Genomic DNA, 22784 nt, shown 5'->3' with positions numbered 1-22784 from the left:
ACCCACCACAGATCAGCACCGGGAACTTTCTCATTGGGCGGTAAGATCGCGGGCGGAGACTAAACTGAAAATAGAAACAAGTTTCCTCCGAACGTTCGGGTCGGTGCAGCGCGTTTTAAAAGCTCTTACAAGCTTTAACAATCTTCCCCCCCACCCCCGCGGATGGGGTCCGGGTTTCCCACCGCTATCGGGTGGGGAATTTCACGGGTGAGTGACTGGGTTTGAGACCGTGTCCCCCGCGGGCTCGGGGCTCGGGACTGGGACTGGGGGCGGGAGGGGCCCGCGGGACCTTCAGCTCCTCACGGTTAAAACCGGGAAGGGTGGGGGGGAGATCTGAATTCCAGTGGATGGTGTGGAGATGGATGGGGCAGCGACACATTAGAAAATCACAAGTACACATTATTGTCGATGGAGTTTGCTGAAGACGGAAAGTAATTCTCACTGACCGTTTGTCTCTCTGTCAGTTTGTTCTCTCCCCGCTACCCTCTGGCGGGCAGTTATGGAATGGCGGTTAGTCGCGAGCGGATTTGAACAAAGGCGTGGGGCTCGTGAAGCGCATGCGCAGTGCCCGTTATGGGACAGTAGCGCATGCGCAGTGTGTTAGCTGGGCACGAGCGCGCATGCGCGGCGTCCATCTCCGCAGGGACGGTGTTTGGTGTGAATCCAATTTATTTACTCTCAATAACTATTTACCCGCTTCAAAATCAAGTGTCTGTCAGTCTCAGCAGATTTAGTTCTGCAGCATCATTAATTCATCGATCCTTCTTAAACTAAGTGATTTTTAGTAAGAAGTCTCTCAACACCAGGTTAAAGTCTAACGGGTTTATTTGGTCTTGGACTGTTGGACTTTAACCTGGTGCTGTGAGTCTTATTACTTTGTCTGTCCCAGTCCAATTCCAGCATCTCCACAATGATTTTGGAATGTGACAGGCGTTTGAAGCCAGGATCTTTCCTGGAATTTGTGAGCTCGATAAAGCTTTGCTCTCGGATCACTGAAAATTCAGCAATATGTGATTACCGTGCTTATAAATTTGAAAGACGACTAAAATCATTCCAGTGAGTTGAAATATTGGCATTTAACAACAATTCTGGATTGTTCCTCTGCACGAGATAAAGTTTGAGCTGCTGGACAGTCATAGAAACTTGGTGAGATGGATCAAAAACTGGTTTAGTAATAGTATTCAAAGGGGAGTAGTAGAAAGCTGCTTGAATGACCAAAGGCCACTGTCCACCGATGTACCACAAGGTTCACTTTGTAATCTACATAAATGAAAATCTGGGGGGGAATGATCGGCAACTTTGCAGACAACACCAAGATTAGTAGGGTGCGTAACACTGTAGGAGATGATTGTAGGTTACAGGAAGATATAGATGGGTTGATCAGATGGACAGAGCAGCGGTAGATGGCACTTAATCCTGATAAGTGTGAGGTGATGCACTTTTCAAGACAAAACAAGACAAGGGAGTATTTAATGGATGGCAGGATGCTGGGAAGCTTAGAGGAACAGAGGGATCTTGGGGTTATTCACAGATCCCTGAAGTCAGCAGAGCACGTGAATTGGATAATTAAAAGGGTATATGGGACACTTGCTTTCATCAGTCATGATGTAGAGTATAAGAGCAAGGAGGTAATGTTGGAGTTGAACAGTGTGTTGATTAGACCACAGCTGGAGTACAGTGTGCCATTCTGGTAACCTCACTGTAGGAAAGATGTGATAGCACTAGAAGGGATGCAGAGGAGATTCACCAGGATGTTGCCTGGGATGGAGCATTTGAGCTATTAAGGAGAGACTAGATTGAGTTGGATTGTCTAGAGCAGAGAATGCTGAGGTGGGATATAATTGAGGTAAGAATATGAGGGGTACAGATACGATGAGTAGGGAGCAGCTGTTCCCTTTGGTTGAGGGGGCATAGTTTTAGGGTAAGGGGAGGGGATTCAGAAGGGATTTGAGAAAAAACCTGTTCACTCAGAAGATCGTGGGAATCTGGAATGCACTGTCTGGGAAGGAGGCCAGAAACCTTACAACCTTTAAAAAAAATTTGGATGAGCATTTGAAATATCATAATGTTCAAACATACGGGACAAGTGCAGGAAAATGAAATTAGAGCACCTTTAATAGTAGATATTGTCGGTGCAAACTTCATGGGCCAAAGGGCTACTGGATTTCTGGGGGCCATTCATTATGTAAAATTACAGCAATTTCTTTACTAGATGTGCACTACCCACAGAAATACAATCAGATCAAGGTTCAAATTTTACGTCAGTTATTCAGGTAAGAAGTAAAACAATCTAAAATCAACTCCATACCATACAGAATCACAGGGAGTATCGGAACAGTGGCATCAAACTTTAAAGATCATGTTGAGGGCCTTTAGACAAGATTATCCAGAGGATTGGGATAAAGGAATTCCATCTGTACTCATTAGTGGAAGGATGCACCTAACAAATCAACCAAATCAGTCCAATCGGATTGGTTTTTGGTCATTGGGTAAGAGTTCTGCTTAAATTGATTAAGGAGAAATTGGTGAGTCAGCATTTTGAGACTACATTTTTGGACCATGTGTCAAACTTTATGGTGAGATTAACTAGAATAGGTGAGTTGGCTAGACAGCATTTAAAAGTGGCACAACATTGAAACAAGAAATGGATAAGAAATCAAAAATTTGTAGTTTTGCTAGTGGCAGTAAAGTGTTACTATTACCAGCGGTAGGTGAACCCTTAAAAGCAAGGTTTGGTGGGCCTTATCAAATCCAAAAGGCAATTGAGTGAAGTGAATTATTTGATAAGGGCGCCAGATAGAAGGAAAGCTCAGTGCGTCATGTGAATATGCTCAAATGGTATTTTTATAGGGAAGGAATGCAGAAGAAAGATTTGTTCGTTGTTACAACTCAGAATGAAGAAACAAATTCTGTTGATTCTGATTTTGATATTCTGAAATTAGATTGGATAATGAAGAAGCTATCAGAAATTGGAATAAATTATTGAGTTACCTTCCAGCGGAAAATCAAAATGACCTGAAAGGGTTATTACAGTCATATGGAGATGTATTTGGGAATGAATTGGGAAGCACTAAAATAATTATGCCTGATGTAGATGTAGAAAATGCAGTTCCAACTGAGCAATATTTGTATAGACTTCATCCATTCAAGTTGGCACAGTCTCAGAAAAAGAAGCTGATGTTTGCTCAATCTGAAATGCAGCACTCAAAGGCCTCCGGTCAAACACTACAAAGGGCTGGTGGATAGTTATCACTTTGAGATAAATGAAGACACAAATAGAGGTAAATGAGTGCAATGTAAAACTGATGAAGGCAGTTACTGGACAATGATGTGAACAAGGAGAGTGAACAGTGTAGAGACAGATGTAAGAAAATTTGACTGATTTGAAACTTATTCCTGAGTTATTGAAATTACTTGAGCATAAACTGCAGGACTGTCAACAGCAGCTCCTCATTTTTGAGAAGAAAAATGTCGATGAATCAGCAGTTATGTGTGATCTCAAGACAGAGATTGAGGAGCAGAAGTATTTTACTCCTCCAAACAAAGGAAACAGACAATATGCAGTAAGCATGTTTAATGAAACTGCACAGTCTTTCAAAATGAACGGATGGAATACTGAATCTATTCCGCTTGCACAGATGTGGATGCCAAGAGAAACAGTATTGTTCATAGCTAATGTTAAAGTCAGCTAAGATGATTTTGCAGCCGCGCAACTGTCAGTGATCCCTAAAACCATAATTATAACACATCTTGCCAAAGAATATGCAGGAAATGATTGAGGATTCAGAACAAGCAAAGGAATTAATGAACTACCTTGGAACAGAAAGATATACAATTGGAGATGCTTAAAATAATTTTGAGCATATCATGTCACAGCAGAAGATGGAGTTGGACTGCCTGACAGGGGAACTCAGGCCATTTAACAAGAAAGGGGAGAGAGATAAAGTAACCTTACTGAATGGCCTTGAACATACATATCTGAAATTGAGAAAGCGAGGGAAAAGTGACTTTGACAAGTTCAAGTGAGCAGTTCAACCTTCTGGGAAAAGGTTACTTCATTTTGATATTTTGAGACTCTGAAAATGTAAAGAACTGTTTGGACCAGCAAAGGAAATTAGAAATCAAATCCAAAAGTGGTTTGTGCTCGTTTGCATCCAGTTTAATGTTTTATTGTCCTGATTCTGCCTAGCTCTGAGGACATTACCAGGATTACTTTACATTCATGACAACAAAATTAAGCTTGGATTTGGAATCAAAGGAGGTTTGTGAAAGGAAATCAGAAGCAGCTGAACAATAGCAGCGAGTTGAGAAAAGAAGGAAGAGAATGTGATTTCTGATGCTTCATCGTGATTTTAATGAAAGGGAAAAGGAATATTCATGATTGGAAGAGAAGGACTGGACTGTACTACTGATTGCATGCTTAGATTTAATAACGTATTGTGTGTGTATATAATGGAATACTTACAGTGTCGATCTAGAGGTTTTGAAAAATTCAGCTATCATTGAATATTGTTGGGTCCATTTTTTAAGAGGGGAGGTCAGAATTCACTGCCTTTAACAAATATATTTGTGTCACATTTCTTGTGAGGGAACTCTTTTATATTTCAACTCTGATCTCAGTACCAATTGTCTAAACCAGCAGCCCACATGCAAGGCAGGTAGAAGAACAATTGCTCCAGTTTATTGGTATGTTTGATTTGATTTATCATTGTCACATGTATTGGTATACAGTGAAAAATATTTCTTGTGTGCTGTACAGACAAAGCATACTAGACACAGAAGGAAAAGAGAGAGTGCAGAATGTGGTGTTAGTCATAGCTAGGCTGTAGAGAAAGTTCACCTTAATGCAAGGTAGATATATTCAAAAATCTGATGGCAGCAGGGAAAAAGCTGTTTTTTGAGTTGGTTGATACATGTTCTTAGACTTTTTGTATCCTTTTTCAGACAGAAGGTGGTGGAAAAGAGTATGTTTGGGGTGGGTGGGGCCTTTGATTACGCTGGCAGCTTTTCTGAGGATGTGAGAATTGTAGATAATGTCACTGGTTGGGAGGCTGGTTTGAGTGCTGGACTGGGCCTCATTCTCAACCCTTCTGTAGTTTCTTGTGGTCTTGGACAGAGCAGGAGCCATACCAAACTGTGATGCAATCAGAAAGGATACTTTCTATGGTGCATCTGTAAAGGTTGGTGAGAGTCATACCGAACACGCCAAATTTCCTTAGTCTTCTGTAAAAGTAGAGGCATTGGGGGGCTTTCTTAACTATAATGTCGGCACTGGGGGGACTAGGGCAGGTTGAAGATCTGGACACCTAAAAACTGAAGCTCTTGATTATTTCTACTTCATCCCCATTGATGTAGATAGAGGTATGCCCTCCACTATGCTTCCTGAAGTCGATAACAATCTCCTTTGTTTCGTTGACATTGAGGAAGAGATTATTGCTGCCACACGACTTCTCTATCTCTTTCCTGTACTCTGGTTCATCATTGTTTGAGATCTGACCCACTATGGTGGTGTCATCAGCAAACTTGAAAATAGAATTGGAAGGAAATTTGGCCACACCGTGATAGGTGCATAAACAATTCCGTAAGGGGCTGAGGACACAGCCTTGTGGGGCACTGGTATTGAGGGTGATCACGCACAGATGTGTTGCCTATCCTTACTCACTGCAGTCTGTGGATTAGGAAGTCTGGCGTCCAGTTGCAGAGAAAGGAGCCAAGCTGCAGGCCAGAGTTTGGAGATGGGTTTCAGAAATAATGATGTTGACGACCTGAGCTGTAGGAGTCTGACGTAGATGCCTTTTTGTTATTTCGGTGTCCTGGGGTTAAATGCAGGGCCAGGGAGATGGCATCTCTTGTGGACCTGTTGTGCCAACAGGCAAACCATAGTGGATCCAGGCAACCTAGGAGCCTGGAATTGATTCATGCCATGACTAACCACTTCAAAGCTCCTTTTTCAGAGCCACCAGATGATAGTCATTAAGGCACACTGCCTGTTTTTCTTTCATACTGGGATGATGGTCATCTTGGCAGATAGGGACCTCCAGTTTTTGTAAGGAGAACTTGAAGATGTCTTTGAATACCTCCATCGGTTGGTCCGCGCAGGATCTGAACGCTTGTCTGGGTACCCCAGCCGGGTCAGTCGCTTTCCATGGGTTGACTTCTAACAAGGCTGCTCTGATGTCTGCTATGATGATCTCAGAGACAGGTTAGTCCGAGGCTTCCAGGGTGAAAGGCGTGCTCTCTCTGATCTCTTGCTCTAAATGATAATAGAATGTGTTGAGCTCATCAGGGATGGGTGAATTGGTGTCAGTGATTTTAAATGCCTTCATCTTGTAGCTTGTTATGTTTTGCAGACCTTGCCATAGTCAGTGTGGCTAGCTTGCTCTGGTACTGTCTTTTGGCATCTTTGATGCATCTCCGTAGATCATACCTGGCTTTCTTGTGTAGGTCAGAGTCACCTGATTTGAATGCCTCAGACCTGGACTTCAGCAAGCAGTGGGTATTCCTGTTTCCGGTTGAGACTTCTTTGGCACATTGTCTTCTACACAGTTAGTTATTAATGAAGTCAGTTACTGTAGTGGCATACTCGTTCAGGCGGATCACAGAATTTTTAAGTACTGACCAGTCTACTGACTCAAAACAGTCCTGTAGGAGATCATCCGATTCCTCAGACTGACATTGCACGACTTTCTTTAATGGATTCTCCTGCGTCAGTTTTTGCTTGTAAGTTGGGAGCAGGAGCTCAGCCTTGTGGTCTGATTTGCCAAAGTGTGGGTGGACGATAGAGCGGGAGGCATGTTTGATGTTTGTGTATCAGAGGTCCAGAATGTTTGGGCCTCTGGTGCAACATGAGATGTGTTGGTGGTTTCTTGGTAGGGTGCTCTTGAGCTTGGTCTGATTGAAGTCCCTGGCGAATATGAACAAATTCTCAGGATGTTTCATCTTGAGGCTATTTGTGGTGGTGTATATTTCGTCCAGCACAGTCTTCACACCTAGGTTGTTGCCAAGAGTGATCTGGAAATCACTGTACCTAAGTGCATGCAGTATTCACAATAAGGTCAATCAGTTGACGACACAGATAGAGACACTGGGTATGATTAGGTGGGGATTACTGAAACATGGTTACAGGAGGACTGGGACTGAGATTTGAATGTCCAGTGGTACTTGGTATTCCGGAAGGATAGACAGGATGGAACAGGAGGTGCAGTTGCTTTTTTAGTTACAGATGACATTGAGACTATATTAAGAATTAGCATTGGCAATAAGGGCAACATGCCCAATCATGGGTGGAAATAAAAAACATCTTGGTAAGAGTAATTTACAGGCCCCCGAGCAATATTTCCAAAATGGCACATAATATAATCCAAGAAATAATGAGGGCTTGTGAAAAGGATACAACAGTAATCATGGGGATTTTAACATGCATATTGACTGGATCAAACAAGCTGACAAAGGTGGCTTCAAAGGAGATTTCATAAAGTGTATGAGAGATTGTTTCTTAGAGCAATACGTTCTGGAGCCAACCAGGGATCAAGCTATTCTTTTGATTTAGCATTATGTAATTAAAAAGGTTGATAAATAGTCTTTTGTTAAAGATTCTCTTGAAAAGAGTGATCACGGCAATTTTTGAGTGTGAGAGGACAAAGTGCCATACTAGAGTTTTCGCATTGGGCAGAGGTAATTAATTATACAGGCCTGAGGAAAGGGTTAGGCCAAGTAAACAGGATACAAATAATTGAAGGCAGGACAGTTGAGGAACAATGGTGGATGTTCAGGGAGATATTAAATACCTCTCAACTAAAGTATATTCCTGAGAGGAAGAGAGATTGTAAAAGGAAGAAAAACATACCATGGCAAGAAAAAAGCTAGTGGTAAACTGGAGGATTGGGAGAACTTCAAGATTCAGCAACAAGGTTACGGGAATCACATCACATCTGAGTTTGCTTCAAGTTTAATACTATCCAGATTTGGACATATATTTCTCTTGCTTCATTGATTCTGGGTCATTTTCCTGGAATTTTCTAGTTAACAGGATTGTGGCAGTGCCATCAGCACGTAGAATGCAATAATACAGCTTCAAGAGAGGGCTGGAGTGGTTTTTTAACTTGGGCTTTAGTTGTATTATATATTTGGGGGCCAGTATGGGCTTCTTGACTAACTTTGGGCTCTTGGAGGGATCAAAGAATATTTTTCACCCTAATGGTCGCTGGTTTTGTTTTGGTTTTTCAATGTCCTGGGAAGCGACATGGCATCTACAAGGTAAGGAGTTTCTTGACCTTGGTACATAAGGTATGAGAACTGCATGGGACAGTTTAATTATTCAGTTGCTCTTTTCTAGGCCAACATTTTTTGTATATTCATATCATCAGGATTAAGATCTGATGTATTTTTTCCTCTATTTCAGATGCTGGATTTCTTTTAATTGAAGAGCTGGATAAGATTCTATATAACATTATAATATTTTGTGAAGTATTGCTACATTATGCTTAGAGAAAAAACTTCTTGTGAGTATGTTTATTTTACATACATACATATATAGGCACAAGCAGAGCTGTTTCAGTATGTCCTAATGACAATTGAAGAATATGATGGAGAGGAGGTGATAGTTGAGAGTGGTAGCAGAGGGGAGAGAGGAAGAGGCGTCAATGAGAGACATGAAGAGGTGTACTTGTCATTGTTAACTCCTGTGAGATCACATTAAGCAACAATTTGTATTGTGTAACTTTGGCCGATTGAGCAGGCAATTCTAAGGGCAGCCGAACTGTCAGTCGTGGCAGAGTCTGGAAATTAAAATCAAAGTTTTAATGTCCACATCTTGAGCTATTGCTTTGAAATGGATTGGTCAGATTCCATTTGCAATACTGTGTTCAATTCTAATGACTGCAAAAGATATTCTTACTTTGGGAGGTAGAGAAATTAATTGCAAAGATAATCTGAAATGGAATAACTGCAGCTCAGAGTGAAAAGTGTCTGGTTCGGAGAAGATCTGAATGGGGTATGTGTCGAATAGTGAGAAGTGAATTTGACACTGATGTCAGGGAGGTCATTTTAAAATTCACTGAAGGGAGTTCACCGGGGTGGTGAAAGAAACTGATTTAATGGTTTGAGTCCGTATAACTCTTCAGTGTTAAATAATATCAGAAACAACTTACATTTACATAGCTATAGAGCAACCAAAGTACCATGTTTTATTAGTACATTCCATGAGTTATTATACATTGGAAGGCCATTATCCTGCCTGGAACCTGGATAGATGAACAGTCAACATTGTGTGAGGAGGAATGGTGAGGAAAATAATAGATTCGAATGATGAAAAGAGTTTTTTTGTTGATGTGGAAAAGGAATGCAGTGAACTCAAAGTCAGATCATAGGAAATGGGAGCGGGAGTAAGTCATCCTGCTCATTGAGCCTTTGAATAATAAGGGTGGAAACCTGATCAGGACCAGCATGGCAGGCTGGGTGCATCATGATGGGCACAAAACCTATTTTTCTGCTAGTGCTAGATTCTCTGAGCCAATGTGATTCCCACCAGGGAACTAGCAGGCCTGAGGTATACCCCAATTAGTGTTTCCATATCCCACCATTCAAATTTTGATTTTATTTTCTGTGTAAATATAAAGCTATTATCAGTAAAAGTAAAAATGTTAAATTCTGCAGATTGCTTTCAGAAATTTATTTACATTATTCTTATATTCTCAGGAACTAGAAGAATAATGAAACAGGTAAGAATCCATTATATTCCAAGACCTATTTCATTGCCAGTTATATAGCATTGATTTTCTTTCATGGAATGTGCCTGTTGTTGACTAGATCAGCATTTTTATTGCCCATCCATAATTGCCCTAGAGAATGTGGTGGTGCACCGCCGCCTTAAACTGTAGGTGTAGGTGCACCTACAGTGCTGATAGAAAGTGAGTTCTAGAACATTGACCCAGCAACAATGAAAGAATGGAAATATAATTCCAAATCAGGATGGTGCATGGCTTGGAAGTGGTGGTGTTCCATGCATTTGCTGCTCTTGTTCTACTAAATAGTAGAGATTGTGGGTTTGGAAGGTGTTGTTGAAGGGACCTTGGTGAATTGGTGCAGTGACTGTTATAGATGAAACATACTACTGCTGCTCTGTTGGAGGGAGTGTTGAAGGGGGGTGGATGGGGTACCAAACAAGTGGATTGCTTTGTCCTGGATGGTGTCAAGCCTCTTGAGTGTTGTTGGAGCCACGCTCATCCAAGCAACTTACCTCTGATTTCTGCCTTATAGCCCATGATCTGAGTAAAGGCAGAACAGACTCAAGGGGCTGAATGACCTACTCCTTGCTTGTATGTTCATAAGATAATGGGCAGAATGTTCTACTCCCACCAGTGGCAAGCATTGTGGTAACAAAATTTGGAGTAATTTCAAAAGTCAGCTTGGAATTTTATTCTCCCGACTTTGGTGGTGGGCTAAAGGCTTTGCTGCTGACCTATGATTGGATCCTCAATTGCATCTTATGAATACTCATTAAAAGGCAAGCCAGAATCACGTCTCCCCTCCAAATTACTGTATGGAATGGTGTGCAGGGAATTGTTGCTGAACAGAATGGTGCACAGGTCATTTGGTCCTAGGTGTCATAGTCATGAGAGTTTACGAGCGCAGTAACATTGATTGGAGGCTTCTAGATTTGGAAGGTTGGTAAATGTGGAGGCATTGAGGATATTGTATGGCCTCATGGGGTGGGTCTCTGAAAGTTAGAGTGCAGGAGGGCTGAGGAAGAGATGGGTCAGATCAACAAATGGCATGGGGACATCAGCATGCCATTTGGCTGAGTGAATGGGCGAGGACCTGGCAGATGGAGTATAACATTAGCAAATGTGAGGTTATCCACTTTGGTAGAAATAAGAGTAGGAGGGATTATTATTTAAAGGGCAAAAAGCTGCACCATGCTACAGTGCAGAGGGACCTGGGGGTCCTTGCGCACAAATCACAAAAACCCAGTCTGCAGGTGCAGCAGGTGATCAAGAAGGCGAATGGAATGCTGGCCTTTATAGCGAGGGGGATAGAATATAAAAGCAGGGAGGTCTTGCTGCAACTGTACAGGGCGCTGGTGAGGCCGCAGCTGGAGTACTGTATGCAGTTTTGGTCACTGCATTTGCGAAAGGATATATTGGCCTTGGAGGGAGTACAGAGAAGGTTCACCGTGCTGATACCAGAGATGAGGGGGTTAGCCTATGAAGAGAGATTGAATAGACTGGGTCTGTACTCGTTAGAGTTAGAAGACTGAGGGGGGGATGTTATAGAGACTTACAAGATAATGAAGGGGCTAGATAGGGTAGAGGTAGAGAGATTCTTCCCACTTAGAAAGGATAGCAGAACTAGAGGGCACAGCCTCAAAATAAGGGGGGTGGCAGTTTAGATCAGAGTGGAGGAGGAACTTCTTCACTCAGGGTGGTGAGTCTCTGGAATTCTCTGCCCGTTGAAGTGGTGGAGGCTACCTCGCTGAATATATTTAAGTCACAGGTAGATAGATTTCTAATAGACAAGGGAATTAAGGGTTGTGGGGAGAAAGCAGGAAATTGGAACTGATCCACTTCAGATCAGCCACGATCTTGTTGAATGGCGGGGCAGGCTCGATGCACTAGATGGCCAACTCCTGCTCCTATTTCTTATGTTCTTATGTCGCATGGAAGGGAATGTGAGGATATCAGGGCTACCAAAATGCACAGTGGTAGATCAGAGGAAACAGCAGGGAGGATGAATCACTGTCCACCCACCATGAGATTTGACAAGCTGCTCACTGATGCAGAATTAGTGAGCTGAAGAGCAGAAGATTGGGTGCAAAAACCTGCCCCGATGCTCAGCGGGAAGCACGGCAATTTTCTGATCGCTACCGTATTTCCATCTCCAAAACTGAAAATTCCACCTGACATCTCCAACAGCGATTAGGGAATGTTGCACTGAGATAGTCTTGATATTTGTGCTAGAACTTTCTGACTTGGATGTGAGTGTCTCACTAACAAATCCCTCTACTATACTCCTTTTACACCTATGACTGTGTAGCCAAATTCCCCTCCAGTTCGAATTTCAAGTTTGCTGACCACTGTGGTGGGTCAGATCTCAAACACTGATGAGATAGCTTACAGGAGTGAGATAGGGAATCTGATGAACGGGTGCGACAATAATAATATCTTCCTCAATCTCAACAATGTGAAGGAGATTGTCTTTGACTTTAGGAAGCATAGAGGAGAACATGCCTCTGTCTACATTAACGGGAGCAAAGTAGAAAGGGACTATAGAAGTTCAAAAGTTCAATGGCAAAAGTCGTTTAGTCAGCAGGAGCACAATGAAGTTTCAAACTCAGGACAAATGCTGAAACATTTAGTGGAACATTTAATGTCAAAGTGAAAGGCCCTATTGTCCGAATATAAGAATGTATCGATGTAGGGGCCTTCCGACAGATACAGTCAGTTGTCTTGGCAAAGTGCCACTGGGAAAAGTATTCGGATGATTGAGAGACATAGCAATAAGGAAGTTAACTATGCCAGGGGATGGATATCCAGTTTTTGGGTTAGCAAATGAAAAATCATTAAGTCAAGCTGTGTTTTGCAATTGGCTGAAACAAAACATTAATCTTGGTTGTGGGAGGCCTTCAGATAGTCAACAAGCTCTGAGTCAGTGCTGAAGACTCCTCCCAAATCTATTACAATTGTGCTTTTCTGATATTTAAGGTAGTCCTTCTGATTAACTTAGATTTGATTTCATTGCACATTATCATGTCAGTCCAAAGCACAATAGATACCTCAGCCAATTGCAAAACACAGTTTGACTTAAGGATCTTTCATTTGCTAATCCAAAAGCCAGATATCCATCCCATGCATGATTAACTTCTTTGTTGCCATGTCTCACTATCATCTGAATACTTTTCCCAGTGGCACTTTGCCAAGACAACTAGGGCCCTTCGGACAGATACATTTTTACACCCAGACAATAGGGCCTTTCACTTTGACATTAAATGTTTCATTAGATGTTTCAGCATTTGTCTTGAGTTTGAAACTTCATTGTGCTTCTGCTGACTAAATGGCTTTCGCCGTTGAACTCTTGAACTTCTATAGTCTCTGCAAAGTTCGCAATTGGACTGAGGCGAACGATATATTTGAATTAAATTCAATATCTTAATATGTTATTTAACATATGAATAAATAGATACTTAACTTTAAAATCATCTCTTATTCAATTGTAATTGTGTCTTTTATGTTTAAATTTTTTAGTTATGTCTTGAATTGAGACTTGTTGCCTTTGCGAATTAATTAAGTTTTTAAGAGAATCAGGCCACCGACAGAGATTATCTCCTGTAACCCGGTGTCATATTGTGTTTTATAAAGCTGCTGTAATGCGCTTTGAGACATCTTATTACATTAAGAGTGTTTAAACAGTACGTTTTTTGTTGAAGAGGAAAATGGACAAGAAGTAAAATCTAACAAAGTGCATGTCAATTCACTTCTCGTTACAGACTTGTTTAATCCTCTTATTGGTTCTTAACCTACAAATCATAGTCTGCTGTGGCCCATTCGAGTATTTGAATGATGGAGAGTGCTGCTCAATGTGTCCACCAGGTAAATGATGGCCGTTATTTTAAATGATCATCTCCACACAAACACCATCATTATCTTTAACTTTTCAAAGTGCGAATGTTATGAACCATTTGAATAGAATCCTTACAGTGCAGAAGGAGGCCATTCACCCATTGAACCTGCACTGAAAACAATCCCACCCAGGCCCTATCTCTGTAGCCCAACATATTTACCCTGCTAATCCCCCTGACATTAAGGGTCAATTTAGCTGATTCACCTAAGTTGCACATTTTGAACTGTGGGAGGAAACCAGAGCACCCAGAGGAAACCCACACAGACATGGGGAGAACATGCAGACTCCACACAGATAGTCACCCAAGGCTGGAATTGAACCCGGTGGCAGTGCCACTCTGCTGCCCATAGTTTTGATTCATATAAAATGCATCATGAATAAATGTTCCCTTATCAATGCCAGTTGCTTTATTATGAGAGACGCATGGCTCCTGTTTCCTCTTCTCTTAATTAAGATTTTTGTTTAATTTTTCTGTAAAGCATTTCAGAAGTATTCACATCACTAATTGTTTCAATATTGAAAGCTTTCAATAAGTTATATTTTTGATCATGTTTTCCAGTGACACCTAACTAATATGCACAGTGGCACAGTTTTTAACACTGCTGCCTCACAGTGCCATGGACCTGGGTTTGATTCCCAGCTTGGGTCATTGTCTGCATGTTCTCCCCGTGTCTGTGTGGGTTTCCTCCAGGTGCTCTGGTTTCCTCCCACAGTCTGAAAAGATGTGCTGGTTAGGTAACATTGGCTATGCTAATTCTCCCTCAGTGTATCCGAACAGGCATTGGAGTGTGGCAACGAGAAGATTTTCAGAATAACTTCATTGCAGTGTTAATGTAAACCTACTTGTGACACTAATGAATAAATTATAGTATTTGTAAAAGTTTTTAATGTAATCAGAACAAACTTTGAATTATTCATTTTCAGGTTTACTTATTTAAATCATAAATAAAACCGCCCTGAAGAAAATACTGAGATTTCACATTTCAATGCCCTTGTTAACGTGGTGGTTGCTCCATGTTTTCCAAAGAGCCGTTCACCTCACTGACAGCTGCCACATAGTTTTTGCGGTCCTTTGAGCAGAGAGTTTCTCTAATCAGGCATCTGATCCAGCACAGCGTGCCTTCTGCAGAGCATGTGTGAGTAGGATTAAAAAAACAAGGATCTTCAACCAATCAAATTGAATCCTTACTGAAACACACGGAGGGTTAAATTGGATAATCCCTGGAAAACAGCACAGGGACTGTGATACACAATTAAACCACACCTATATTTAAAAGGCAGGCAAAATGTCAAATCTGTGCCTATGCCTTCCATTGGTTCCGGTGTGCAGTCAACATTCCCCACTGGGTTCACTGGAGATACACACCAACAGGTGGATCTATAATATTGGTATCTTGACTTTTTAAAATTAATTTGTGGGACGTGAGCTTTGCTGGTTGGTCAGCAATCATTGCCCATTCTCGTTGCCCTTGAGAAGGTGGTGGTGAGCTGTCCACAATGGCGTTGGAGAGGGAATTCCAGAATTTTGACCCAGTGACTGCAAAGGAAAGGCAATATACTTCACGTGACATTCCCATGTATCTACTGCCCTTGTCCTTCTAGATGGAAGTGGTTGTATGTTTGGAAGGCGACTGAATCTGTTAGAGGGGAAGGATGTTGTGCCTGCTGGTGATGCTGAGATCATTCTAAATATTGTGTTGTGAAGGAATCAATAATGGGTAGCAGCTGGAGAGAGCATGGACTAAGATTTTCAGATGCTGTGCTGGAGCTCTTGGTGGAAGAGATGAAAGAAAAATGTGAAATTCTGTACTTTCCAGGCACGTGCTCAGAAGGCACTGACGAGGGAGAAGAGGTCAATGCCAAGAATCTAGTCCCAGGGACCTGGATGCAGTGAAGGAAAATGTTTAATAATCTCACACAAGCTATCTCTGACAAATACACCTTCAACTGCCATAAGGATGCACGCTAGTTCTACAGCAGAAGACTCAGCTGAGGATTTTATATAGACCAAGTTACAGATAAAGGCTGATGGGTGTTCACAGAGAATTGCACGTGGTTCACTGGGAAACCTGCAGGAAAAACTTCCTTCAGTGTTAATGGAGAAGTCGAACACCAATTCTCTGGAGTGTTGCAATGGAAGCTGACACTGCAACCTTAGCTCACTGTTATGGAAGAAACTGATTTTTTTTTTGCTCAAGTCATTAAAAATCTGTGGATTATGGAGACAAATAAGGAAAAGCACTTACTCCTGAATGTGGCAGCCCTAACTTTTCTGATTTTTTTTGTTCACGGGATTTGGGCCTCACTGGCTTGGCCAGCATTTATTGCCCATCCTGAGGGTATTTAAGAGTCAATCATATTGCTGGAGTCACACGTAAGCCAGACTAGATAAGGATGACAGATTTCCTTCCCTAAAGGACGTTAGTGAACCAGATGGGCCTTTATGACAATCAATTCATAGTAGTCATTAGATTTATAACGCCAGATTTTTAAAAAAATCTAATTCAGGTTTCACCATCTGTCATGGTGAGATTTGAACCCAGGACCCCAAAACATTACTTGGGTTTTTGGATTACTAATTCAGTGACAAAACTACTGCCTCCTGGTGTGTGTTTAATGATATCTAGTGTGTTTAATGGTACGTAATGGTCAAGTATCTGTGCCGCAATTCTCCCAAAATTCTAAATGTTGAATTCATGGGAAAATTGGTGCAAATCACACCAGTTTTTACAGTGTGAGTTCTCATTTGAATCGCCTCAGTGCCCCCTGGACATGGGCATTTTGTATCTTGGGCAATGCCAGAGGCATAGGCTGGCAGAGTCAGGGTGCCCGTGTCCAGGTGGCACCCCCACCCCTCCTTTACTCTAGCAGGGTCTCCTGCTAGTTCCATGAATGTGGAAAACTACTCTCAATCCCACTGGAATGAAATATTCCAAAACTCTGTGCAATGTAGAGGTCACAATCATGAATATAATTGAAAGCTCAGGGGCAGGGCCTATTTATGCCGGAGACTGACAGTTGCGCGCTGCTGCCAGTGTACAGTGGCCCTGATTGTCAGCCTGCAGTTTGCTGGCCAGCCCGGGACCTGCGCAGTGCTGCCTCTCCCACCCAACATCCCAGAGGGCCCCAATCTTCAGACCCCCCCCACACCGTAGCAGTGACGATCCACCACACCACCCCTCCTGCTAGGCAGATTTCTCCCTCCCCTCCCCCTGAAGGTGCCCCGATCACTGGCCTCCCTCCAGCCTGCCCGATCACCAGGCAGAGCGGCAGCAGGACACCCCCACCACACCCATGGATCACTCCCTTGGGATTGCCAGTGGGCAGTGCCTTGGTGCCCCCTGGGCATGGGCATTTTGTATCTTGGGCAATGCTGGAGGCATAGGCTGGCACAGTCAGGGAGCCCATGCCCGGGTGGCACCTCCACCTCTCCTTTACTCTTGCAGGGTCTCCTGCTAGTTCCCTGAATGTGGAGAATTACACTCAATCGCACTGGAGTGAAATATTCCTGATGGGGTGGGAGAAGCTAGCGGGCCTGGAGAATTCAGTCCCGGGCCCACTAATCACAAAATAAAATTAAAAACAGATGCAAAGTACTTGTCTTCTCGCCGGTTTCCAGACAGCGCTGGATTTCGGCGTTGGGAAATGCACGTGTGAATTGGCCGACAGGTGATTCTCCCAGCCTGCCGCACTCATTCAGGGCACAAAGCTAAAAAATTAGTGCGGTGGGATGGGAGAATCGCGCCCCCTCCTCCCCCCAAAACTTGCATCTTTACATGAGTAAGCTCCTTGATTACTCTGATATACCTGTGCCTCCTGAACTTCCATTATTGCTGTCTAAAAATAATAAAGTTTCTCATGTCATTTCCAATTTTATTTTTTCTTAGCCTTTTGCAGCAGAATTCTTTCTGTCAACAGTTTTCCAGGAACAAGAGAAGTTTTCTAATTCCATAACTGACTTGCACATGTTTTATTTTCTTGCAGGCACCATAGTGTTCAAACATTGCACGAGAGATTTTGTTACAACATGTAAACGTTGTCCAGATGGAGAATATATTGAACATCCGAATGGCTTAGAAAACTGTCTCAAGTGTAAAGTTTGTGATCAAGGTAAATATCACAATCACATTTATTTCACTGTCGTGGAGGCTGATGTTTTTAAAATATTCAAGGTGCAGATTGGCAAAGTTCTGGGAGTCAAGGGTTATGGGGAACAAGCTGGAAAGTGGAGTTAAGGTCATGAGTCGTGTCTTATTGAATCATGGGACAGAATGACCTACTTTTGATCCTTTTCGTTTATGCTGTAATGAGTTTTGGAGATTGGGAGTGGAGTTTTACAGCCGCACTCATCCCAAAACCATAAAATCCTGCCGGAGGTCAATGGACTTTTCCATGGTCCACTCCTCGCCTGCTCCACTTTCCCATGGAGGGTGTGTCGGGAATATTTGCCCCCTCAGTGTTTTCTCAGGAACAGTAATAAAGCAGTTGTTGATCAGAACTTATGCTCCCCCATTCCCCGATGGGTTCTGAATCAGGTGGGTGGGTGGAATGTAGAATTGCATGGATGGAATTTCCCTCATCCTGACCAAGACATGATTGCTGGAGACAGGGCCTTGGACAGGGAGCCTGTCCAAACCTGCCCAGCCTCAATTTATAGGTTGACAAGTGCCTGAGGGTGCAGTGCTGAAAAGTTTCTCACCCTCTCTCAGGCTGGAGGTGGGAGAAGTCCCTCAATTGGAATCTCCTTTCAGATTGGGGACATCGTCCCCTGAGGGACCGGAGAGCCTTATCCTCGTCCTCCAACCCCAACCTCAATCCTTGGTCTGCCCCAAATCTTGTAGCTAAGAGTAGTGGGCGAGAAGAGGATTGGGAGAGGTTTAAATGTCAACAAAGAATGACAAAAAAGGTTGATTCAGAAGGGTAGGATAAACTATGAAGCTGGGCTAGCGCTTAATATAAAAAAAGATAGCAAGAGTTTTTATAAATATATAAAAAGGAAGAGGCTGGCTAGGGTGAACGTTGGACCCTTAGAGGATGAGAGGGGGGACTTAGTGGTAGGGGATGGGGAAATGGCTGAGGTCTTGAATAACTTTTTTGTTTCGGTCTTCACGGAGGAGGACGTGAATAATTTGCCGGGTGTTCGCGATGGAAAGATGGTAGGACTGGAGGGTCTCAATGACGTTATTGTTACTAGAGAGGCAGTGCTCGACAGACTGGAGGGACTGATTGTGGACAAGTCCCCAGGACCGGATGGAATGCATCCAAGGGTTCTGAAGGAAATGGCGGAGGTGATAGTAGATGCCTTGGTGGTTATTTTCCAAACGTCGCTGGATTCCGGGGAAGTGCCGGAAGATTGGAAAACGGCTAATGTTATGCCGTTGTTTAAGAAGGGTGGCAGGCAAAAGGCAGGGAATTATAGGCCGGTTAGTTTAACATCTGTTGTAGGTAAAATGTTAGAATCCGTCATCAAGGAGGAAATAGCGAGGCATCTTGAGGAGAATTGTTTGATAGAGCAGACGCAGCACGGTTTCGTTAAGGGGAAGTCGTGTCTGATGAATTTATTGGAGTTCTATGAGGATGTGTCTAGGGCGGTGGATAGAGGAGAGCCAGTGGATGTGGTCTGTCTTGATTTTCAGAAGACGTTTGACAAGGTGCCTCACAAGAGGTTATTACAGAAGGTCAGGGGGCATGGAGTTGGGGGTAGGGTGTTAGCGTGGATAGGGGATTGGCTGTCAAATAGGAGGCAGAGAGTGGGGGTCAATGGGTGCTATTCGGATTGGCGGTTGGTGACTAGTGGAGTGCCCCAGGGGTCGGTGCTGGGGCCTCAGCTATTTACCATTTATATAGATGATCTGGAGGAGGGAACCGAGTGTATGGTGTCGAAATTTGCTGATGACACCAAGATTGGTGGAACGGCAAATTGCGTGGAGGGTGGGGAGTGTCTGCAGAAGAATCTAGATAGGCTGGGCGAATGGGCCAGGAACTGGCAAATGGAATTTAATGTTGGCAAATGTGAGGTTGTCCACTTTGGTAGGAATAATGGTAGGAAGGACTATTACTTACATGGCGAAAAACTGCAACATGCGACGGTGCAGAGGGATCTCGGGTTCCTTGTGCATGAGTCGCAAGAACCCAGCCTGCAGTTGCAGCTGGTGGTCAGGAAGGCGAATGGGATGCAGGCCTTCATAGCGAGGGGGATTGAATATAAAAGTAGGGAGGTCTTGCTGCAGCTGTACAGGGCACTGGTGAGGTCGCAGCTGGAATACTGTGTGCAGTTTTGGTCGCCGCACTTACGCAAGGATATTTTGGCCTTGGAGGGAGTGCAGAGGAGGTTTACTAGGCTGATACCAGAGTTGAGGGGGTTGAGCTATGATGAGAGGCAGAATAAACTGGGCTTGTACTCGTTGGAGTTTAGAAGAATGAGGGGAGATTGCATTGAGACGTAAAAGATGATGAATGGGATGGATAGGATAGAGGTGGAGAGGCTCTTCCCGCTCAGAAAGGTCAGTAGGACTAGAGGGCACAGCCTCAAGATAAAGGGGAGGCGGTTTAGAACGGAGTTGAGGAGGAACTTCTTCACTCAAAGGGTGGTGAATCTCTGGAATTCTCCGCCCATTGAAGTGGTGGAGGCTGCCTCGCTAAATATTTTTAAGCTGCGGGTTGATAGGTTTTTGATAGGCAAGGGGATTAAGGGTTATGGGGAGAGGGCGGGAATGTGGAACTGTGACATGACAGATCAGCCATGATCTTATTGAATGGCGGGGCAGGCTCGAAGGGCCAGATGGCCTACTCCTGCTCCTATTTCTTCTGTTCTTAAATCGCCCCAGTAACCCTGGTACATATAATTTATATTCCTTGAGCTTTGTGTTTGAGGATTGAACTAATTAAACTCTTTAACATTTTAAAGGGATTGAATTGAGAAGATACAAAGTAAGAGTATTGCTAAAAGATAGTCTTTTTGTTGAAGCTTTTTGTCTTGTACTCATCACAACAATCTGCATGGACACCAAACATAAAGGAAAGAACAATTTTTACCATGAGAAGAGAGTGCTGAATGATTGGTAGAGGCGTTGCCATGGAGGATGAACCAGTAAATGATGACTGACAGTTATTAATTTTAAGATTAGAACCTGTCCATTTAAGAATTAAATTGGGAAGCAGTTTTTCAAGTAAAGTATAGTGGAAATTTGGAACTGCCTCCCCAAAGATCTCTGGATTCTGGGTCATTTGAAATGAGCTAGAATTTTGGTATGAGTGATTGGTGAAAGAACACAGAAAGCAGAGGAAAATGTTAAAAATATAAACTGAGAAATGGTCACCTCTTCTTCATGGAATTGGTGAATTGGCTGGTGGCCCACAAGTTAATGACCCAAAAATCAATCCTCTAGATTATAATCATAAAGTTCCTCTTTCATTGCCTACCTCGCAAGGAGGCTTAAAGTGAAATGGTTCATACTGATTCCACTTGTACCTTATTCATGTTTTCTGTTTATAGAGTTGGGGCTGCAAGCTAAGCATGTATGTACCTATACACGGAATACAATATGTGGACCGAGAGAAGGATATTACTGCACTGATAGCACCTGTCAGATGGGCAGAAAGCACAAAACATGTCCTCCAGGTGAAGGAGTTAAAGTAAAAGGTATGGTTTGAATTTCCTTATTTCATTATTAAATTCTGCCTTGTGGTGGAAGATGTGTGTTTGACTTTACGACACTATACATTTCAGAATTGGGTGTGACAGTAACAGCAGAGGATGGACAATCCGGTATGTAGGCAGGTTGCTAAATACTTGATCCTAAAATGCCATTTCGCCCTCAACTGGCCTATCAGATTAATTATGGGTAGTGCTTAGGAAACAAACCAAAATTGGTATTATGATGAGGGAATTTGCTCCCAGCAAGCTGCATTGGGTCACCCAATTGATTCCTGCGGTTTGTCAGATTGACCCCAATGGGGATCATGGACAAATCAGTCTGTCTTTGAGCTGAAACATTTGAGCTCTGCCGCTATCAGGAATAGGTGCAGATTGGGCTTAAAAATGATGTAGCTGGCTGGCTTCCCAACTTCTTTCTTTAGTGACCCATTTGGGCTCAGCAGCCTGGAAGGTCACTCACTCATTGTTCTCTGGAGCAGTGTACTGGTGGCTGCTGAGTCTGAACTGCGAGTGTACTCTAATTTTAAATTGTATTGCCGGTTCGCGGGGATTTTGTTGGTTTGTGCTTTCTGTAGCGGGACCTAGGCACAAGGGCAGTCGGGAAGGGAGCGCGGGAGTACAAAAAGAAGGCCACAATAGACAGTGGGCAGTGTCGGGAGCGGGCAGCGGAGTGAGGTGGGTGCTGAGTGAGTGCTGCAAGGGCTTTGGCTCACAGGGCTTAGGCGAGAGCAAGCTTGGGCAAGGTGAGATACTGGTCAAATTTTTCCATTTGTGTCCATAGGTCTAAGGGTGGTCAATTAAATGGTAGGGTCCTTGGGGAGGCGTGTCAGCTGTATTCGGTGCAATATGTGGGAGTTCCTGGAGACACCACATCTCCGGAATGTCCACATCTGCACCAAATGTCTGGAGTTGCAGCGTTTGAGGGCCCGGGTTAGGCAACTGGAGCTGAGGCTGGAAGGTTTATTTTTAGTCAGGGAGAATGAGGCGATAATGAATAGGAACCACGGTCACGAAGGGATCCCAGAGCCGGCGGGGGTGGGGGGGAATGGGTGGGTTACAGTTAGGGAGGGGAAAAAGAAGAGGAGTAATGTTCCAAAGGCTACCTCAGAGGTAGTCTCCCAAGATATCAGGGGTAAGGCAACAACTGGGGTGGAAAAGGCAAGAGAGGAAGACCGGAATGCCTCAGAGGGAAGGAAGGGGGCTGGATGTGAGATAGTAGTGGGGGACGGGAGGGTTAAAGGAATTGATAGGCGGTTCTGTGGGCAAAAGCGGGACTCCAGGATGGTGGTCTGCCTCCCTGGAGCAGGGGTCGAGGATGTGTCGGAGAGGGAAGAGGGAATCTTGAAGGGCCAAGGGACCCAGGCGGATGTAATTATACATGTAGGAGAGAAGGACATAGGAAGGAAGAGTAGGGGGGAAATATGTAGGCAGTTCAGGGAGTTGGGAGCCAGGCTGAAGTGCAGGACCTCCAGGGTGGCGATCTCTGGGCTACTGCCAGTGCCCAGCAATA

At 43.5% G+C, this 22784-nt stretch overlaps 1 protein-coding gene across 2 annotated transcripts in view; it reads left to right on the top strand.

The window, feature by feature from the left end:
* The first annotated feature begins 102 nt into the window (after nucleotides 1-102).
* The window catches only part of LOC145360257 (tumor necrosis factor receptor superfamily member 5-like), a 71318-nt gene continuing 48636 nt past the window's right edge, over nucleotides 103-22784 (top strand). For both annotated transcript variants that reach the window (XM_080215342.1, XM_080215341.1), the window contains exons 1-6: nucleotides 103-207; nucleotides 8402-8501; nucleotides 9697-9719; nucleotides 13484-13586; nucleotides 17602-17727; nucleotides 21113-21259. In XM_080215342.1, coding sequence (XP_080071468.1) covers nucleotides 9711-9719; nucleotides 13484-13586; nucleotides 17602-17727; nucleotides 21113-21259 — 385 coding nt within the window. In that variant the 5' untranslated portion in view covers nucleotides 103-207; nucleotides 8402-8501; nucleotides 9697-9710. The remainder of the gene's footprint in view (nucleotides 208-8401; nucleotides 8502-9696; nucleotides 9720-13483; nucleotides 13587-17601; nucleotides 17728-21112; nucleotides 21260-22784) is intronic.

Source organism: Carcharhinus amblyrhynchos, chromosome 30, assembly GCF_965287045.1.
Source record: "Carcharhinus amblyrhynchos chromosome 30, sCarAmb.v2.hapA, whole genome shotgun sequence".
Lineage (NCBI taxonomy): Eukaryota > Metazoa > Chordata > Chondrichthyes > Carcharhiniformes > Carcharhinidae > Carcharhinus > Carcharhinus amblyrhynchos.
Note: the sequence above shows the minus strand (reverse complement) of the source record. Positions and strands in the feature narration are given on the sequence as shown.